Source organism: Neoarius graeffei, chromosome 24, assembly GCF_027579695.1.
Source record: "Neoarius graeffei isolate fNeoGra1 chromosome 24, fNeoGra1.pri, whole genome shotgun sequence".
Lineage (NCBI taxonomy): Eukaryota > Metazoa > Chordata > Actinopteri > Siluriformes > Ariidae > Neoarius > Neoarius graeffei.
In genome coordinates, this window is record NC_083592.1 from 29,335,794 (window position 1) to 29,358,422 (window position 22,629).

General features: G+C 40.9%; 1 protein-coding gene across 3 annotated transcripts in view; it reads left to right on the forward strand.

Moving 5' to 3' along the window:
• setbp1 (SET binding protein 1) overlaps window positions 1–21,953 on the forward strand; it is a 106,400-nt gene extending 84,447 nt beyond the window's left edge. For all 3 annotated transcript variants that reach the window (XM_060906995.1, XM_060906996.1, XM_060906997.1), the window contains exons 3-4: window positions 9,298–12,604; window positions 16,314–21,953. In XM_060906995.1, coding sequence (XP_060762978.1) covers window positions 9,298–12,604; window positions 16,314–16,816 — 3,810 coding nt within the window. In that variant the 3' untranslated portion in view covers window positions 16,817–21,953. The remainder of the gene's footprint in view (window positions 1–9,297; window positions 12,605–16,313) is intronic.
• The last annotated feature ends 676 nt before the right edge of the window (window positions 21,954–22,629 follow it).

Consider the following 22,629-nt stretch of genomic DNA (forward strand, 5'->3'; position numbering starts at 1 on the left):
TCATCCAGCATCAAAGCAATGAAGCAAGGTGAGAAACATGCATTTTGTGATGTATATCAGTCCGATTTCTCAATCAAATTTCTTCAAATATGTCACTCAGAATGCAGGAGAATGCACCATTTTACACCGTTTTTTTTTTTTTTCCCAAAAAATTTTCTGGGAGATGGGGCATGCCCTGGACCCTCCTACAAGGGTGTGATTGCGTCATGCAATCTGATCTACTGCTTTTCATTGTCAGGGGATTGGCAAGTATGAGCTTTGTTAATTCAATTCAATTCAATTCAATTGATTTTTACTTAGTGCTTTTAACAATAGACATTGTCACAAAGCAGCTTTACAGAGATCCAGATTTATTCTATCCACATTCACTGGATATGAGTAATTGCACGCTCTGATTGGCTGCTCTACTAGGATATCAGCTCCTATATCATGAGTAGAGGAAAACAAAATGACGGAGTGCATCAAGTCAGATATATCACTATTAAGTATTTAAAAGAAACAGAAATATCTAAAAGAAGAGAGTTTTTTTCTCGCCCCCCAATATCTCCTGTTCCACACTCCAGCCCAGTTTGTGGCGCCAAACCGCCAAAAACCCTAAAGAAGAAGAAGAAAATGGCAGACCGTGTTACTGAACCAACCGAGGACGAAATAAAAGCTCTACTCGAAAGCAAAATCCCAAAAAATACAAAAAAAGCAACAAAATATGGAATGAAAGTATTGATGGCAAGAACATCAATAGCATTTTTCACAAATTGCTCCCGTCATTTCAGCGGTTTGCTTACATTCTAAGCAGAAATAATTTTGTCGGATATTTTGTATAAAGTTTTTATTTATTGAATTTGCAAAAAATAAAAATGCTCTGTTTCTCAAAATCCAGTGAATGTGGAAAGAATAAAACAGTTATTCCACTCAATCTCATCGTACATGGCTTATAGACAACTCGGTGCTATGCGCCTCGTCGGCTGTCAGCTCAAGTACGACTTGATTTTGTGGAATAACTGTTAAATAGCTATATATATATTTAGATTTATTCCTAATGAGCAAGCCAGAGCTGACAGTGGCAAAGAAAATCTTGACGACATGAAGAGGAACCAGACTCAAATGGAAGCCCATCCTCTGAGTGACACTGGATAGTGAGAATTTCAATAATTACTGTTCTAAAGTTGTATACCTTTTGTGTCTACTGCCTCATAGAGTCAGGAGCCACTATGTCATCGTGTTGTAAGAATGAGTGTAACAATAGCGCATACGCATACAGGTGTTCCTATTAAAATGGCCAGTGAGTGTATACAATTCGGTTCACCATTCAATATAAATGGACTAGACTAAAGAAATCGCTTTCAGACATGTTTATGCTTATTACAGAGGGAAAGTGCGTTCGTATTTTAAAATATACTCCAGGTTGTCCCCCTTTCCTCGCCTTCTTCGGCCAGTGGTCCCATGTGTGATTGTCGATGTGACGCGCTTCTGAGTTGTTACAGGAAATTGTCAGAAAGAGACCACTGAGCTCTAGCGCCGGGCCTTTTCCAGGAAATAAGAGTTTTGGTCATGGTGACAGCGTGTGTATGTCAGCCTCGGTTTGGAGGTTTCAGTTTCGAAAACTGTAAGAGGTAAGAGTAGAATAATATAAAGCACAGACACTTGGTATATTTTACTTCTGTGATTTTTTAAAAAAATTGTTCACTTTTAGATTACGCTTCATTTTTGTGGCTACTGCCTCATAGAATAAATATATACGCTATATTTACTGTATGGACATGGGATCAGAAAACTATTTTATTTATAAGCAGTAGCTACATGGACCCATAGGGTACCTATTTTTTTTTTTCTCAAGCAGTGCTAATTGTGATTTTTCAGTCTAATCATCAGGATCATTGTTGATTTCAATAGCGTTTTAGCTTTAAATGGACAGGGTATCGGAAAAGTCAAGAACCAACGGGAGTAAAAATACACATTTTGTATTTATTATTTACAACATATGTTCTCTTTTATGCTGTATGAATTTTCTCCGCTGCTTTATCATGTTTTTGTGGGTTTCGCTGAGCATATTTGGATTGACATATTTGCTTAACATATTCCAATTGGTTCCTGACTTCCTGACACCCTGTATAATATCCAGGTGGTCTTTTCCATTCTATAATAAATGAGATTTCACTGTAGTTTTGAGCATGTGCATTCATGCAATCATTAAGCTGCCCAAGTGAGAACATCCACAATCATCACGATCATTTAGTGTATCCATGTGGTATGATCCACAGGAACCTCACAGCAAACATTAGGCTATCCATGGTGGGCCGTTCTTAGCAGCAGCAAATAATTCTCATGCTAAGGAAGCTCCAAGGAGAAGTAGAGTATCAGAATGGGCCAGGCATGGCTGGAAGGCAGGTATCTCATCAGGCAGCAGGGGTAAAATTTGTAGCGAGACAGACAGACAGAAGACAGAGTGTTATGCATGCTCTTATTCTGTAGAGCATTAAGAGGATGTACACTGTGCACAGAGTGCTAGCAGTGACTAGCTATGACAGCATAACTAACAGGGAGAGCCAGAAAGTAACACAGGCATGAGGGCAGCTCTGGGAACATTAAGCAATCAGCCACTCCACTGTCAACAAATCTGATACCCCTTTTTGACCAACAGGGAATGGGTTCTTGAACCAGCTCCGTTCAAGATTCTTTGAACCTTGGTGCCAGCTAGCAATCCGCCCCAAGTTTTCACCTGGTCTGAACAGAACCATTGCAATCAAAGATGCGTAATGAATGGAGGGTGTTGCACAATTCACAACGGGAATAAACAGTAGTAGCAAGATGGCGGAGTGCATTGCTTACCTGTGAGATTCTGTTCTGTTATTGCACATATTTGTTTTCAGTCCACTTTTTCGGAAAATGTATCCTTGTCCATTGCTCTGCTCCGCTTCCTCTCGGTTTTGCGCTGGAAAAACCAGCTATATTTTAGTTCCAGCTGGCAACCAACTTTTTGTGTTCTTAACCCATTTATTTTTGGTCGAAATGCTCTGAACGGTTCAAAAATTGGTGCGCAAATCAGGACGGAATCCGTTCCCTGTTGGTCGAAAAGGGGTATGCGTGAGAATGGAAGGGGAATGACAGCATCCGAACATCCCAGTTTACCAAAAACTCTATGCCCATGAACACTCCAGATCTGTGCCTTTACCTAAGAGCAAAATTATGAACAAAATGCTTGACTAAACAAATATGTCATCGGCCTAGACTTAAAGACTGAGGTTGTGTCTGAATCCCAAACACTAACTGGAAGGCTGTTCCATAACTGGCTTTATGAGTAAAGGTTCTGGCTCCTGCTGAAGTCTTTGTTATTCTAGTTACCAACAAAAAGCCTGCACCTTCTGATTGAAGCAGGTGTGGCAGATCATAAAACACTAAACATTCACTCTGGTGCTGTGGTGCGAGTCCTTTATTGGCCATTAGTATTTTATAATCAGTGAGGTATTTTACCAGGAGCCAGTTTAAATAAGATGGGGTGATTTGGTCAAATCTTCTTTTCTACTAAGGACACTGGCTGCTGCATTCTGAACTCACTTGAGCTTGTTTATGCAACTACTGGAACATCCATACATCAAGCATTACAATAGCCTAAGCTGGAGGTGACAAAGCATCTCAACTCATCTCATTATCTGTAGCCGCTTTATCCTGTTCTACAGGGTCGCAGGCAAGCTGGAGCCTATCCCAGCTGACTACGGGCGAAAGGCGGGGTACACCCTGGACAAGTCGCCAGGTCATCACAGGGCTGACACATAGACACAGACAACCATTCACACTCACATTCACACCTACGCTCAATTTAGAGTCACCAGTTAACCTAACCTGCATGTCTTTGGACTGTGGAGGAAACCGGAGCACCCGGAGCAAACCCACGCGGACACGGGGAGAACATGCAAACTCCGCACAAAAAGGCCCTCGCCGGCCACGGGGCTCGAACCCAGACCTTCTTGCTGTGAGGCGACAGCGCTAACCACTACACCACCGTGCCGCCCCGACAAAAACATGAAGTATTTTTTTTCTGCATCTTGTCGTGGCATTATATTTCTCATAAATGAATAATATCCTAGTTATATTATCTACATGAGACTGGAGTCGGTGGCACGGTGGTGTAGTGGTTAGCGCTGTCGCCTCACAGCAAGAAGGTCCGGGTTCGAGCCCCGTGGCCGGCGAGGGCCTTTCTGTGTGGAGTTTGCATGTTCTCCCCGTGTCCGCGTGGGTTTCCTCCGGGTGCTCCGGTTTCCCCCACAGTCCAAAGACATGCAGGTTAGGTTAACTGGTGACTCTAAATTGAGCGTAGGTGTGAATGTGAGTGTGAATGGTTGTCTGTGTCTATGTGTCAGCCCTGTGACGACCTGGCGACTTGTCCAGGGTGTACCCCGCCTTTCGCCCGTAGTCAGCTGGGATAGGCTCCAGCTTGCCTGCGACCCTGTAGAACAGGATAAAGCGGCTAGAGATAATGAGATGAGATGAGATGAGATGAGACTGGAGTCAATAATCACACCAAGGACGTTTACTGCTGCCTATGATGTAACCAAAAGGCCACCCAGAGTTACTTGTTCACAATGCTTGCTGTAATCTTCTCCATCAGAAAGCTAAATAATATACACTTACCACAAATAAACCTATGACTAATGATGGAAGAAGTATGACTAAACATCTTGCGCTTGACACAATGTTTGCCGTGTAGAATATTAGGCATACCTTAGTTGAAGTTTTCTGATTGATTTTAGGCGGATCTGACATGGATTGCTTCCATTTGCTATCTTTAGACAAAAAAAAAAAAACTAACAAAAAGTCTTCTTGGGGAAAAAATGTGGCAAAAAGGGAAAGTGAAAAATGCAACAGAAGAATAAAACAAAAGCTCGGAGATTAGATTAGATTAGATTCAACTTTATTGTCATTGCACATGTCACACGTACAAGGCAACGAAATGCAGATTCGTATCATCATAAATTAATAATGATGATAAATTTAGTTTAAACACTGACACGTTTACAGGAGAATCCTCCTGTAAACAATTTGTAAACTGGCTTTGTTACACTGTAAATAACTGTCTATTCCAAATGGACTCCATGTGTATTTGGGGGAAAAAGTCCGAAATTCACCTTAATGAACCCTCACAATCCAGTGTCTGCTTTATCATGAACACCTCTGAGCATTTTTTCCCGTTTTTTGTATTGCCTCCATGTGTATTTGGGGGGGAAAGTGTGAAATTCACCTTAATGTCAAATGAACCCTCACAATCCAGTGCCTGTTTTATCTTGAACACCTCTGAGCATCTTTTCCCCCCCGTTTTTTGTATTGTCTCCATGTGTATTTGGAAAAAGTCAGAACTTGGCCGGGGATGTTGTGTTATGAAAGCAGACTTGTTGACTGCTTGACTGTCGGCTTGAAACACAAAAAGACAGTGCTTCTCCTGGATAGGATTTAAGCAGAGGCAGAGCAATTTTGGCATGACTATCAGTTGGGGAGGGCTGTGATGATTGGCTCAGTACGTTTCTGGCTATTTTGGGTGGCTCTGACTCATGGTATTCCTTGGTAACCAAACACACAGGAGGCCAATGAGGCTTTGGCCAGCTTCTTTGGCTGGACAGGGGAAGGAGGGGTGAATAAAGTGAACAACAAAAACTGACAAGAAACGGGAGGGGGTAAGGAAAGCAGCAACAGCATGCCAAATGTAGCTTATTACATTGAGAACGACTGTAATCTCAGCCACCTTGTCTCTGTCTATGCGCTCTGCGTCTGACTCGTCTCCCAGAGATGGGGTTAGAGAGAAGCAGAGGGCCGCTACAATTTTGGAGCACATTGAGCCAAACCACCCAATGGCCCTGCCAGAACGACTTTTCTGTCTGCTACAGATAGGAGGTCCTCTTTAGAGAACACGTAAGTCATGTATGACTGTACTTTATTGACTGGGGAGACTCTTGGTGTCAACATATCTGACCGAACATGTGTGAATGCACAGGCTCAACACCGTCCAAAGCCGGATCCAGCATCTCAAAAGACAATAGAAAATATGTATGAAATTATTATTATTATTTTTTTTTGGGGGGGGAATGGTTTTGTATTTCTAATTTTCCAGTCTACTAGTCTGTGAGAGCCATGTTCTTAATTGTATTATTTATTTCCCATCTGACATGCTTTCTTTTTGGTAGGGACTTTGTCACTGCAGTGTCAGATTATGAGTGAAAAGGATATTGTCAGTAAGAGGAAAAGGGAAATCATCATCAGATAATAAGAATGACTGGGAAAGGGCTTTAAGAAATCTGCTGTTCTTCATCTCATGTCACTCTCCTCACGCTGATGCGATTTTAATGGAGTTTGAATAATAGGCCTGACATCCTCAATGTAGATGTTATGCAATCCTACTGATATTGCTGTGGAAATGTTAGGTGGGAGGAATATAATGCCATTTAGGCAAATTAAAGGGCAGCCAAGAGACTTGGCATGCTGCAGCCGAGACTGTATCCTGTGGGCCGGGGAGCTTGCAAATTCCTCCCAGGATTACAGGATTAAGAATCTGAAAGCTGATGCAGTTTCTCACAGATGGGGAAAATAAAAAGAACATGGCTGGCAGAGGGGTGAAGCACCATTAATGCATGCTCTGCTTTAATTAAAAGCTACTGATTGAATGATATCGGAGAAGATTAGACTGAACGATGACTCATGAAACACACATACACACAAGCCATCCTTGGACACTTTCCCATAGCATGCCGAGTTTATAATAACCGAGTGTGATTGCAGCAGCTGCGTATGGAAGATAAAGGTCCTGCCTGTATTCGTTTGATGAGAGGGAGGATGAGGAGTCACTGCATGCTGATTGCAAATGTGAGGAATGGCAAAGAAAGTAGTTGCAGATAGTGCAAGAGGGTTACTGCTCTAGAAATAGTTGCCAAGTTGCCTGTAGTTGGCTGCCCTTGTCAAAGGAAGCTGATGCAGCTGTTTCTTAATTCTGAAAAATCTTGGTTTGAAGATGCTATCTCGCAGGGTTATAATCACGCTCTTCAACCACCATTTTTAGAGTTGCAATCTGGAACTGGAATTGATTTAACTGGGATTATGAAGCTGCACAAAATGGTTTATAAATTTGAAGTGTGTGGGGGGGAGGGCAATAGCTAAAATATTTACAGTTTTTGTAAAAATAGCGAAACCCTTAATTCAGTTCCGCCGTAGTCAGTTGGCATCAGAAGTCACACGCAAAAGTCATATGCAAAAGACTTTCTGCATTGTTTAACACAGGTGGTGGGAACAAGTTGCGCCCGGAAAAAGTTGCACCCACTTTCCTTCGTCCTTACACACTCACTTTCTATCAGTGGCAAACCGGAAGTGAGACAGGTAAACACAAAAGTGCACATGCGCAAATCGGTGATCAGAAGCAAAAGTCTTTTAGCTTGTTTCTAAATTGCTTTATTGTCTTCTCGGTGCTCGTTTCTCTGTTTAAACGTTTGGTGATTCGGCTCATTATAGCCCGATTTATCCAAATCCAAATGGTTATCTGCATTTCCCCACAACTGGATGAGGGTAAGAACTTCTTTAGTCCAGTTATCACTGCGATTGGTTTGGGAATCGCTTGACTTCATCGTTTAAAGGCGGAGAAGTTTGACAAGAAAAAGCACTCGAGAAGAACTGACCACTGATTTTGCCAGTCTTGTCCAGATGAATAAATGACCAGGATGAACGCTATTGTGCACACATAAGCCCTCCTACTCGCCATCAATTGTGTTTAAATGGTAAGCTGGAACAAGTTACGCCCAGAACAAGATGTTTTGGAGCAAGTTGCGCCCACCGGTGTCAAATTGTTCCGTAACAAATCGTGTTTAGACAGGCAGATGTGCCAGGAACAACTTGTTCCAGCGCAAGTGTCCATGTAAAAGCAGCTTTAGAGATCACGCCTAAAAAAACAGCATCATGAAGACTAATGAGCTATTAAAACAAGTCCGGTATACAGTTCTGGAAAAGTATTGTTTGCTTATAGAAAATATTTCACAGCTGCAACTCCACCTAGAGGAGGCCATCCACCAAATTTTATGAATAGTTAAGGAGGGTATCAATCAGAAAAGCAACAAAGGGGCCAGAGTAATGTTCAACATGATGCTACCACCATCATGCTTCACTTTTGGGGGTGGTGTTACCAGGATGATTTTTTTTTCCCAAAAGGATTCAGCATCGTTGGTATCTGCTGTCGTCTTTTTTTTTTTTTTTTTGTAAATTAATAACATTAATACTCCCAAGTCCATTTCTGTTCCAAGTTCAAGGGGGTGAATACTTGTGAAAGGCACTATATATTAAGACATAATTATTTCATCTCTCCTGGTTAAGAACTCTTAAAACTGTTTACATAACCACTCTCGCAAGCATCAGGCTTATCAACATTTTTGCAGTGCAAGGACTTAAACACAAGGCTCCAGGATACTAAATGATACTCTTGTGTTGTAATCTGAGTTGTGCCACAAGTGACTGTGCCGAAGATTTTAACCCATGATGTGTATTTTCACTTCACAAAAGACTCTTTGTGGGACTTTTTGTAGCTGGAGAAAGTGAGACACACTTTTGCCTGCATGTTTATTTTTCAAGCACCATAATTTTTGTATGTGGAAAATTAGCAAAATTAACACACACACACACAAAATGCACAGTTTGTATGAACATGTTTTGAAGGGACACTGTACGTCTGTGAAACCCATGTGACTCCAGATGTAAGCTAATCTGTAACCACAATACAGACTGCTAGATGTCAGCTGCAGTAAAATGGAAGCTGACCTGCTGCAAAACAAAGTTGTGGTTAAACTTCTTTACCGCTTGTAGCTGTTGGCTTTGAAAACAGGATGGCTTTACAGAACATATCGTTGTATCAGGATGCTGATCTTGCAATACTTTATTTCTACCAGTCCAAACCGCAAACTCTGAAAGGTTTGCACATTAGTGCAAAATATGTATATGCTTTTCTCTAGGTGTGTCCCACTAACGGAGTTATGGGGGCAATAATGCACTAGTTATTATGGTGTTGATTTTGGAAGTTAGATGTAAATATTTCTGTATAATAACACTAAAAGCAGAAAACATTTAGTTTTGATATCCATGACTTCAGAATTTGTCTCGGCCACTATTACATCATTTGATGTCAACTAAATTTGGTGATATATAAATGTAAATGATGAGTTATGCAGTCTGTCATTAGAACCAAACCTGGAAAAGGTTATGATGTATAATGTATTAAAATGTTATATTGTACTAATAATGTTTCCTGTTATTGTTGTTTGTTTTTTTGTTTTTCTTTAGACCTATGAGAGGCCTTTCAGGGTTGTGGCTCAAAATGACAACAGCATGATGGATGTGCTTGGGGAGAACCTGAGACCAAAACATGAGCCCAAAACTGACATTCAGCAACTGGATTGGACAAAGCCAATATTAAGAGAGTCAGCATCCCAAGGGGACCAAGTGAGAGATCCGGAATCAAAACAAGAATCAACAACATTCAATAACAAGAGCCTTCTGTCAGAGGTCAACACCCCCTTCTCAAAGGCACAAGTTAAAAAGGTCACAGAAGGTTCATCTGGAAGTCTGTTTGCCTCGGAAATGACTTGTCCAGGTTCTGACTCACAGGCTACTTCTCCAGCTGATACAACAATGAGTGCAGAATCAAATATGTTGATGCACTCCTCTCTAAGCAAAGAAAGAGGTTTGCAGGAGGTGACTGAGCAAGTCTTTGGGAACATCAAAAGGAAGTATGGCAGAAGGACTCTGACCACCCAGAATGGAGACCTGCCCTGGGCAAAAAAGATTGACAAAGAGGGTGAGAAAACAGCTCAAGACAATATAAAGAATAAACTATTTAACCCTGAAAAAACTGAGACTCTGAGGGAGGAGGTAGAAAAATCAATGAAGAGGCCAGAGGGTGATTTCAAAACAATACCAACCTGTGTTCCACATCACACAGATGAACCTAAAATCAAAAAGAAGAAAAGAAGAAGATTAACTGACGATAACAGCTTTCTGGAAGACATACAAACCACACAGACATTAGAAGTGAAAGATAAGGCTGACCAAGGTGCTACCAAACCTAAAGTAGCAAACAAAATGGAATTGAGTACAGGAAAGCAATTTGGTCTAGATTCACAAATGCTGGGGGAGGAGAGTAATGCAGCAGGGCCAACTGCAGAAATTTCTGAGAATAGGCACAAGAAAAAGCAAGTTGGGGGATCACAATCGTTGATTGATCCAGAGAAGCAAGCCGATGGGTGGCAATCAAAGCTCAAGGGCAGATGGGTTTATTTGAAATCTAAGGGCTCTGCTCCCCACAAAGACCTTAATCCAGCATTGCCCATTGAAGAGCCACCTTCTGCTTTCCCCATTACGCCATCCAGCCCACTATACACCAACACAAACAGTCTGACAGTCATCACCCCCATGAAGAAAAAACGGGGTAGGCCTAAAAAGCAACCATTACTTACTGTGGAGACAATTCACGAAGGAACATCAACCAGTCCTGTAAGCCCTATCAACCAGGATTCACCTAGCACTTCAAAGAGGAGGAGGAAGAAACATAATTTGTCAAAAATAATGCAACAGGCCTTACATAATTCTTCAACTTTACCAGAGGTGAAATGTAAGAGAACAGGCCAGGTTGGTGTCCTTAAAAAGAAAACGACTAAGAAAGTGAAACTGGTTAAAATGCAGAGCATTTTGAATGAACTTCTGTCCTCTTCGAACACCAGTAACCTGGCCTTGAAATCCAGTGTTCCGGTTTCCAGTGCTGTGTCAACTGTGGCATCGACAATTGAAGCCCGTTTAGGCAAGCAAATCAATGTCAGCAAACGTGGAACTATTTACATAGGCAAAAAACGAGGGAGGAAGCCCAAAGCTGAGCTTCAGACTCAGCAAGATGAGCACAAAGCCAATGATGAGCACTTGTTGCCTGTTTCAAGTCAGTTTGAGAACCTTCTAGTGCCTTCTAATTCATCATCAACAACCAGAATGCCTTCGCCCAGGGTCATGCAGTCTCTCTCAGCTCAGTCCTTAGCAGGTGGACTAGCACACCATGCCACCATAGAAACCAGCCAGCATGACCTGAAGACCATGCCAAATCTACAACCTATCAGTGCTTTGCCCACAAAAACTCAGAAGGGCTTGCTTAGTAGTAGCTGGAAACTCTCTCCTCCAAGACTTTTGGCCAACTCTCCATCTCATCTGTCTGAAGTGGCATCCATCAAAGAGGTCACCCTGTCTCCAGTTAGCGAGTCCCACAGTGAAGAGACAATCCCAAGTGATAGTGGCATTGGTACTGACAATAACAGCACATCAGATCAGACTGAGAAAGGTCCAGCATCTCGTAGAAGATACTCCTTTGATCTATGTGGTTTTGAAGCAGCAGAGGCTGCTGTGCTGGAAGCTACAAATAAAACAACCAGAGGGCACTATCAGAAGCATGCAACATCAGTGGCTATGGAAAATTTCCTTGCTCAAGAAAGCCTCAAGAAACAGAAACATCGACGGAAGCGAAAGGGTCTAACAAGTAGGGATGATCTTCAGTTTCTGGCTGACCTTGAGGAACTCATTAGCAAGTTCCAGATCTTCCGAATTTCCCACCGCAGCTACAAATTTTACCATGAGAACTCTTACCCCAGCATTTTCCGCCTAAACTTTGACCACTACTACCCTATGCCCTACTACCCCTATGATCCTGTACACTATCTTCGCAGGAGCTCTGAAAAGTCAAAGAGAAGACGTGGCAGGCCAGCCAAATCAAGTGAACCTATAACAAAGATGCCTTTCATTCAAGGGTTTGGCTACTCAGCAGCCAGTGGCAATTACTATGCACCCTACGCAATGCCTTACACAGCTATGCCTCTTGCCACAAGTATGATGAACATGGGGTATTATGGGCAGTATCCTCCTCCTTTGTATCTGTCCCATGCACTTGGATCTTCAGGCACTCATCTCATGCGGCCTCCGGTTCCTCCACCAAAGTTCCACTCCAGCGGGTTGTCTAGCCTCTCTGCTGGCAGCAGACATAGGATGAAGAACATGCCCCATGAGATGTCTTCTCCCAGGATGGGTGACACTCATCATCCATCAAGCAGCTGTTTGGCGAGTGTCTGTCTCCACAAACGCAAACACAAGCATAAGCACAAACATAAGGAGGACCAGCACTCAGTCCCACAGAGAGAGAACCTTGGTGGACTCTTTAGTGGAGCCCTGCCTCTTTCTAAGATAAAGGACACGCAGAGAAGCCAGCAAAGTATGGATACTTCATCCAAGACATCCAGGAACTACTTTGAAGTAGACACACTCTCATCATTGTCCTTATCTGACTCTCAGAACTGTAAACATCCTCGAGAAGAGCCACTGAACAACTTCCTGAACATGTGCACTAAGCAACCACATGAACGGCTGCGAGCCAACCAAGATCAGCCATTGGACCCATTCAAGGGCCAGCACTTACAAGATGAGGGTTCTCACATCCGGAGTAGGAGGCATAGCTTGGAAGAATTTGCAGCATACAGTGAGGGGGGCATGGCACCTTTCCAGAATGACACAGAAGAGAGGATGAAGCAGATGTACCATTGTGGCAACACAGCCATCGCAGGTCAGGAAATCTTCTTTTTTTTTTGTTTGTTTGTTTTTTTTTTAATTAATACAAGAAAAAATATGTGAAGTTGAGAATATTATGCCGAATTGTGGTGGGTTGAGGAGTGTGGTATCCTGCATAAAAATAATTTTTAAAAAACAAGAGTGAGAGAGAGCAAATATGCCCATTTGAGTACTTTGTATATTGCATTCGGAACATCTGGCAAGGCGGGCGTAATGCATGGATAGAGACAACTATAATTCACAAATTTTTCCTTCCTCCCTTTTCACCTCTGTTGCTTGCCAATGGTTTTCTTAGAAATATATTATTCACACATTTTGATTTACTTTCTACTGACATGCAATAAAAACCCTCTCCCCATATTAAAAGAGTTGGCCAGCAGCCAGCGTTTTAATGAATCCAGCCTACTCCAGTAGAGGGGAATTGCAAGCCCAAGGCTCAGTTAGATTACATTTTTGCTCCTTGGGGAAAATGAGAGGATGAGTCGCATACCGCCTTGCCTGTTCTTCCGTCCGCTTCTATGAATTAACACTAAATTCCACACACCTTGGAACAGTAATAGAGCACGAAGGTGCACATCATGCTCAGGTTTACACGTGATTTGGTTTCGGGATGTGTTTTAGTGTGTTTTGACAGGGTAGCCAATTACTAAACCTGTTTCTTGTCTGCCTTGACATGAGTGATACCAGGTGATGTTTCGCAGTAATTTCTAAGCAAATTTTCATCTATGCTCACCACTTAATTAAAATTAATCAGTTCTATTTGCTGCAGCTTCATGATATTACCATACATTCCCTCGGAAGACAATCATTTCGACCCTGTTTGTAACTCATTTTTCTTAATCTCAATTAAAAGCATTGGTGAACCCAACTGTGGTAAACCAAATACCACAATTATTACTAGAGTGTCTTTATGCTTGAGGAAGCAGGTAATTTTCATGTTTATTAGTAGCTATAATTATACATAAAACACCTATAAGCATATTTACTGCCTGATGGCTTCGTGTAATTCCATGTAGTTTTTTACTAAGTAACTTGTATTAAATTTTACATATTTGGCGAAGGAAACGAAGTGGATGTAGTCATTTCAGTTCAGTGAGAAATATGACCCATTGGCAAGCTTTTGAAAGCCTCCTTGTGCCTCATGTAGCACTTTTCACATATGGCCCAGATTGAGCTGATGGAAACTGAATGTATAGATCTTTCAGCGTACTAAACCCTACTTACACAGGCCTGTTCGCTCTTTTAACTTTATGCATCCTGATTTCCTTGGACATGAATTAGGCCTATCCTCAGCACTTTTTACTAGATCTTTATGAACAGTAAGCTGTGCAATGCATTTTTATAACAGTCATATTTCCTAACCCTGGGAATTTGCAATATTTATTCCATGCATTTCTCCTAACCATTTCCCATTTCTCTACCACAGTGACTATTAATAAAGTTAAGAAAGAAACTCCATAAGCAAACGCAAAGTAGTGATAGATTTGACACTTTGTAATTTTTTTTTAAACACATTTAAAGAATGGTTCAGCTTTGAAGAATGGAATTTTGTTAGCGTGCTGATGGGAATGGGGCCTCCACCAATGCCCCGAGACTGGAGTTGCGGGACAGCAGCAGGGTGAGGCCATAAATTGGTTCCACTAATGAAAACAGTATGTGCAGGATGCAGGTAGAGGTTTCAGAGGATAAATGAGTTGTGACGCTCCCTTTGAAAATGAATGTCTTTTTTCCTCTCTCCTTGATTTGTTGGCATTTGGAGAGACTCATTGAGGTTCCCAGTGATAAACCAGGGCCAAAGAGGGAGGGCTTTGCCATTCATGCTGGCCATTTATTACTTTATTGAAACCAAATGAGCAGCCTTCTTGACATGGGTTATTGACACCCACCCAAAAAAAAAAAAAGTTTTTAGTTTTCTGCTCATTTTTGCATGTTCCTTTATCCAGGGTTTAGTTAATTTGTGAGCTTGATTTGGATTTAACTTTAAGAAACTGGCTAATTATATGTTGAACAGACATTGAGAACAAATATTATACTTAACAGTTATTCCACAAAATCGAGTCGTACATGAGCTGATAGCCGACGAGGCACGTAGCACCGACTTGACTATAATCCATGTATGACAAGATTGAGTGGAATAATTGTTTTATTCTATCCACATTCACTGGATTTTAAGAAAAAGAGCATTTTTATTTTTATTTTTTGCAAATTTGATAAACAAAAACTTTATACGAAACGTCCAACAAAATAATTTCCGCATAGGCGGACTTCTTAAAAACCTATCGATGGCTGCATGAATTGACTTTAGGGTTGTTGTTGTTGTTTTTGTACAAAGTGCCGTCTTGCTGTCATGCCGAGGTATAGAACAGCTTTAGACATTTATTTAATTCTTCCTTAGACATTTACTTACTTCTTCCTTGGACATTTCAGTGATGTAATTTTCAAGCTTTTGAACCAGTCTAAAAAAAATTCGACAAATTTTAATGCTTAAAGATGAAGAATGTAAACAAGCCAGCGGGAAAAAAAGATACGTTCTTACCATCAGACACCTTTATTCCATAGTTTGTTGCTTTTTTCTTTTCCCTGAGTAGAGTTTTTATTTCATCCTCGGTTGGTTCAGCAACACGCTCCGCCATTTTGTCTTTCCTTACTCACGGTATATGAGATGATATCCTAGTAGTAGAGTAGCCAATCAGAGCGCGCGATTGATTGCTCATATCCAGTGAATGTGGATAGAATAAAAAATATTATACCGTATGCATTTCTAAAGACAATTAAATGCATGAAATGAAGATCTACATTATCACACAAGGTGCTGGTAACCTTTGTGTCTTTTGTAATGTGCTCAATTTTTAAGTGTGAGTCAAGGCTTTTAGATCTTTTAGATGGAAATAAATGCATTTGCGCTGATCCCGGTCCAACAATGCAAACCGCTGGCAAAAGATCTTCCACAATTGTCTTATTTGTTTCCTTGGATGCCTAACCAGATGGACTCGCACTCAGCAAGAAGGAGAAAGTAAATGAATGCAATCTCCAGAGACATGAAGGTCTAGGGGAGATTTTTTGATGCGGAACACACATTTTATGCAGCTTTGCGCTGTCTGAACTCATTTCAGACGAGGCTGCCAGAAACCCAACATTTCCTGTGCTCTGGGCTTCCTTCCAGGGCTCTGACGCAAAGTGGAGAGGCAGTAGATTAATCACTGATGTATCTGAGGCCACCTAGTTTATTACTCACACTTCCAGAACTGTCTCTTCAGTACAGAGGTGAACTCTGGGTGCTTGCACAGAGAGAGATTAGAGTGATGGCTCCATGCACGCTAATTAAACGCATAGATGTAGTTATGCATGAGTCAAGTGTTAAGTGCTTTGCAGTGCCATAATTCTTTCTGCTCATGGGATATAATTTAAGTGTATCTTTGTCTTTGGTCATTTAGATCAAGTCTGGTAGTGAAATGCATTTTGGATGCTTGTCACAAATTGATGTATAGTTTGGAAAAGCAGTATTTACGTAACTTGTATCTAACACGTATGCTATTATTTACATTTGGCGCTGTGGATGTGTGATTTCATCCCCTGGCCATCAGTTGATCTGATATTTGATCTCCTACGGTATTTCAAGCTTTTTGACAGAACATGCCATTTTGCACTTCATCATAACTCTCTTCACGACAAATTTTCACCATCGCAGCTCTTTTCTTTAACAGAACTCGGCTCCTACAAGAAGAGGTGCAAGCGGAACGAGATCGAGGAGATGCAGAGTGACGTGCGGAAGAAGCACACATTCTCCAAGATCCTCACCAGCAAGAGAAGCCTAGACCATGTCAACAAGATCCTAAAGGTCAAGCGGCTCCAGCGGCAGGCCAAGACAGGCAACAACGTGGTGAAGCGGCGCAGGGGGAGGCCGCGAAAGCAGACACTTGCCTCCAGTGAAGGCTTCTTGCCTCAGATGCCTGTGCTGGAAAAGTGCATGGACTTTCCCGGAAAAAGGAACCTCCACAGCAACCCGATGCTCACTCAGCCGGAGTTCTCCAGCCATGACTCTATCACAGATGCCATCGAGTCAGTGGTACACCAGGCCCGGGCACAGCCCAATCCACAGACCCCACAGATGGCCAAGCCCTACCCTAAATATCAGCCAGAGGAGCAGCTAGAGCGGCCAGTACGGCGAGGCAGGGGAAGCAGAAGGGATGAACCAGCTTCTCATTAAGAGTTTCATGAATAGTGCACTGTGAGTTTGACTTGCACTCCAACCTTTGGATAATTTCTAGGCATTATAGTTGTCTTTTCTTTTTAATCAGCTCTACTGAACTGTACTTCATGGGCATTCTGTCAGAATCATGAATGTGGTCTAAAAAGTGCCCCGCTTTCACTTTGTATATGCCATCACCGCAAGTTCTTCTTCTTTTTTTTTTTTATTGGAAATGTTCTTGTGTTGAGCTTTTTACTCTCCCAAAGCCCATAAGGATTTTGAAACAATGGCTGTAGCCATGATCTTACCAGCAAGTGTAAATGAAATTCTTTGAACTTCTAATACGGTACTGTGCACTTTTGGGGTTTCTTTGCCTTTTTGCTTCTCTCAAGTCAAAGCACAGTGATTACGATAAAGATCAGTGTCATGAAACTGATCAACTCTCTCACACACACACACACACACACACACACACACACACACACACACACACACACACTTGCCTGCGCTCAGGTTTGTTCCGGGCATGAACTAATGGCAATACGTTGAATTGAATTGAATTGAATTGAATTGAATTGAATTGAATGAGACTCTTCTACTATCTTCGATGGCTATAGTTTAACTGTACATAGAAACGTACTCTACAAACATTACAAAGTGAAAGTATTTTAGATTTACCTGTACTGTCACCATATCAACTAGAAACCTGTACGATATTCAAATAATGTTTTAACCAAATACTAGAAATAGATGTGACGTACAAAAGCTTGTGTTCCAATGGAAATGAAACCTACAGTATTTATTAATCACACCATAACGAAGTGGATGCATCACAGATTGAAGGATTGTATTAGATAATGGCAGTGTGTAAAGTCAAACCTTCAAAAACCTTAGCTATATACATTATACAGTATACTCCGTTCATCATGCATGAAAAAAAAAATCCTATTCTTGCATTTAAAAGCAACACAGCACTTACTCCAGTCTCCTTATACATATTACAGATTAGTATTACACATCGTCAGTGATTATTTTTATCCGAATAACCGACAATATCTGGAAAACTATTTTAGTAATATCAGTTATCGATGATTTCAATCAGTTGCTCGACAAACACAGTAACTGAGTTGCCTTTTCCAGAGTCTATTTGAGAACGTGCCTGCTCATAGTAGTGATATAAATAAAAAAAATAATATTACTTTATTACTTATAAAGTAATAAAATATATTGACATAACAGTCAGTATTAGATATCCACACAACCAAAGGTTCAGTCGTGTTGTAGTTCATATTATAGGTGGATTTTGGTTTAGGTGCGTGTAGAAAGTGTAACAGATGGAAATGTGTGGATCCGAGATGTTAGACTTCATTACTGTATACAGCTTAGCATCTGAAACCAGGCTTCAGTATAGTGCAGTGGTTCGACGCTCTTTTAGAAATGTATATTCACATGAAATGGTCGTAATGCAGAAAGCGCTGTTGTGTGGTTTATTTCTCAGTTCATATATGTGCCTTATGTTTGTCAATAAGTCCATAACATTTCAGCTACAGGGAACTACGAATGGCAAGAAATAATGTTGAACTTACACATATTATTAGTATCCACACACGGTCATGAATGTACATATGCCTGCTCTTTCTCCTGCTCCTTAGATCTGTTATTGTTTAGACGCACTTACGCAGATAAGATCAGAGGGGTCTTATTAAAATGATCTGCTTTCTACATAGCTTTCTGACGTGAGATAACGGTATTGATTTGAATCCGAATCGTCTGTTTGTAAAATGAAAAGCAGAGGCCAAACTGTGCTTGCGACAATTCAAACAAGACCATAACACATATTAAAAAAAAAAGATACAAAATGTCCTAACAAATATTCCAGCACCAGTTAAGCAGTTAAGGGTTATCACGATGTGTGTGATCTAAATTACTGTGCATCGGGTCCTACTTGCAAATTGACAGATAAAAAAAGACTCTTTTTTTCTCCCTTTGTTCAGTTCAAGTTGTCAAAGTGGTCTTATTGAAAGTAATCGATTTACGGTTATTTAGCGCAAAAGTCTTTTCGCACAAGTTCTAAAGTCTCTTTGCACAACTCTAAGTTCTTTAGCGCAAGATCCTTAATCTTTATTATCAATACTTACTGATCATGTTTAAAGATGTTTGATTTATTTTTTTATGAAAGTTGCCGAGATTCCGATTGAAAACGAGCGACTGTATTTCCGCACGCCGCCATCTTGAAACCGCCGTGTCTCATGTCGCCCGTATGTTGGCCACCGATCCTCCCTCCAAATTATTTAACACAGTACGTACCTTGACACAGTACACCGCTACAGCCAACTTCCAGGTTTGTTTTGTCTTTATTAAAGTGCTCAGCTTAAATTATATCATATATATCATACTTACAATTTGCTAATTTGATAAAGAATGAAAAGTCATTTTTATTCTCATTGAATTTTTTTTTCAGTTAAAGACTTTGTAGCTTTATTAGTCAAATACATATGAAAACAGTAATATGTGATATCAAATCGACTTTTAATAATTTGAGTAAGTTTTTAGGAATAGATTCCGCTCTTAGGGCAGCACGGTGGTGTAGTGGTTAGCGCTGTCGCCTCACAGCAAGAAGGTCCGGGTTCGAGCCCCGTGGCCGGCGAGGGCCTTTCTGTGCGGAGTTTGCATGTTCTCCCCGTGTCCGCGTGGGTTTCCTCCGGGTGCTCCGGTTTCCCCCACAGTCCAAAGACATGCAGGTTAGGTTAACTGGTGACTCTAAATTGACCGTAGGTGTGAAAGTGAGTGTGAATGGTTGTCTGTGTCTATGTGTCAGCCCTGTGATGACCTGGCGACTTGTCCAGGGTGTACCCCGCCTTTCACCTGTAGTCAGCTGGGATAGGCTCCAGCTTGCCTGCGACCCTGTAGGACAGGATAAAGCGGCTAGAGATAATGAGATGAGATGAGATGCCGCTCTTAGTCGGCGAAACACATCACTGTTAAGCAGGGCAAGAGACTGTAGCGGTTCAGTGTTCGTGGGAGGAGCACAGAGGACGGCAGGACAGAGATCAGGTTTGACAGGTCGTTTTATTACCACACTTTTCAGCTTAATAATTATGTGCACTTTTCAGACACACACACACATTCAGCGTCTGGTTCAGCAAGAGCTCCTCTGCTCTCGCTCTCCCTCCTTAAGTAGGGCGCGGTCACTGGGAAGACACAAACACAGGTTAATTGCTCTCAGGTGTAGTGAATCTGCCACTCACCTTCCCTGACTCCGCCCTCCTGTCACAGACCGGCGCTTGACCACGCCCCCGCTGCCACAGAGACATAATCCCCCGGGTAATTAATTTGGCAAACACGTAATTATTGACAGTTGAATTTGTGATATGATCAGAAGTGGCTGAAGTCATCTATGAAGGTGCCGACAATTCAAGGCTTAACTACAAATATCCAAAGACACCAAAGAATCGGATTTTCAGTCCACGTTTCAAGGATCAATAACCTTAAAATGCACAGCAGCAGAAATTCTGGTTTCCAGTCCCTAAGCAATCATAATAAACCCCTTCCTATATCAAGACGAGTATTTTGATGACCATAATCCAGAGTTGTGCTAAGAGACTTTAAAACTTAGGCTAAAAAACTTTAGACCTGTGCTAAAAAACTTTTGTGCTAAATAACCGGATACCGAAGTAATCTTTTTTCCCTTTCATCCTTTTTTTGCAAACTATCCCCCCCCCCCCCAAATCTTAATGCTGCAGAAAAAGAAAAAAAAAATCCGCCACTGAGCAGGGGAGCCTTAATCATATTACATTACATTCAACAAAGTAAACCCTGTAAATAGTAGAATCACCTGTCTGTTACTGAACAGCTCACAATGTGAACTGGCTCTTCTTATTAGGAATAAATGCCGGAGATTAGAACATACCATAGCCCGGAGCCTAAGACTGTGCAGCTTCAGTGATCATTTCGTCAGAGCAGAATGTGGAGTCAGAGAATGACTTGTGGTGCATTAGAGCCAAGTCAGATTTGGCAGCTATTCCCGTCTGCCTGTTGTACTACATTGGTACATTGGACACTTCAGCATGTCTCCTGGTTAGGACTGGCACCTCAAACCACCTGGACGCTTTGCCAAAAAGAAAGACATCCATCACTCAGTGCTAAACTGAAAAAGTAAACCAAATTATATACGGTAGCAGTATTCCAAAACAGTACCATCAGTCTTTAGTTTATCAAGGAGGTGTTAATAGCAAGGTGTTTGGCAGCTCATGTTTTCTCTACCAGCTGATAAAATGGTGCCTTGTGAAATTAAGGTGTTTCCCCCCTTACATTCTGGCTGTTCAACAATAATCGTAATTCATTAGACTGTATTGTGTCGTGTAAATAGTGTGACCTGACTAGATACAAAGGTTTATTCAGTTCCTGATCAAGATTGCATACAAAACATCAATTTCATCCAAATATTATCAACATGTTCATCTGTTAAGCTCTAATGCGATTGAAGAAATTCCAGTGCAAATGAAGTATTAATGTAATTGAAGGGTAATGTACTCAATAAGGGCACAACATGAGTTCAATTCTGCATATTTGTTTGTTTTTTGTTTATTTTTAATAGGTACTATGACCATTTTGATAATACTTTACATTTTCTGAACCTGCATGCCCTAATTGATTGTATGCACACAAATTTTGAAGAATATCGAATTTCAATTTGGAGATCTTATACATTGTTTGATAAGTTTTTTGAATAACTAGTTTTTAATTCATAAAACATTTTTGTAAATTGTATGAATAAGAAAAAAAGCAATTAAAGGACATATATGGGAAAGAATAAATATTGAGATACGCAAGCATATGCATTGTACATAAATGTATGTAGGAATACGCCCTCATGTTTTTGTGTACCTGTGTATACACACGTTTAAAGATATGTATACTGCACTGTACATATGTACATACATTTAAGCTCGCATGTGTTTGGTCATATTTGTTGTTCATGATCTTGTAGAGTTCTTTTTTTTTATTATTATTTCTCTTTCAAGTTCAACTTTTTTGTGCGACCATCTCAGTGCAGTATTGAGCACTTAAATACACTTGATCTTGCTCATGTCATTCATTGTGCAAAAAAAATAAATAAAATAAAATAAAAAAGAAAAGGAATTTATCAAATTGATCTAATTCTGTGGGTTTTTTTATTTGTAGGTAATAGACCTGGTTCTCATTTATTTCATTTAAGGGGTGAACAAATCACTACACTGAGCAAATACTGTGTCCAGGATATTAGGGTTTGTTGTTGTTTTTCAATTCATATTTGCATGGAATACAAGTGGGTTTAACAACTAGGTAAAGAAAAAAAAATCCTACTCCCCACTGACTTCTGAAAAACTAAACCATTCATCCTGTACGGTATGTAAGTTAAACCGTAATGAATTTTACAGTGATGCAACGTTCCTTTAATCTGTAACTCTATGTGTCAGTCCACCAGATTTTCATACCAGATGCTCAGATTATGGATTTTGAGTTCTACCTGCTGCATTACACTACCAAGCCTCCGTATGCAGGAAATACAAACCAAAGTGAAATTGGACCAAGGGAAGTTACTGTAAATCTGACATGAAATCATGTGCGCGCAACCCAAAATGTTCATTTTCCAGGCAGAAATTTAGCCTTCAAAATGTCCATGATGATACATGATGTTTCAGCAAGGTCTAAAATGTATTTTTGGACCAGAATAACACTACTTTTACTACAGCTATCGGTAATTTAGTGCCTCACTGATTGGTTGGCACCATGGCAAATTCGTTTTTGGCACTGTGCCAATTATATCAGAATATTAGTCACTGATACTC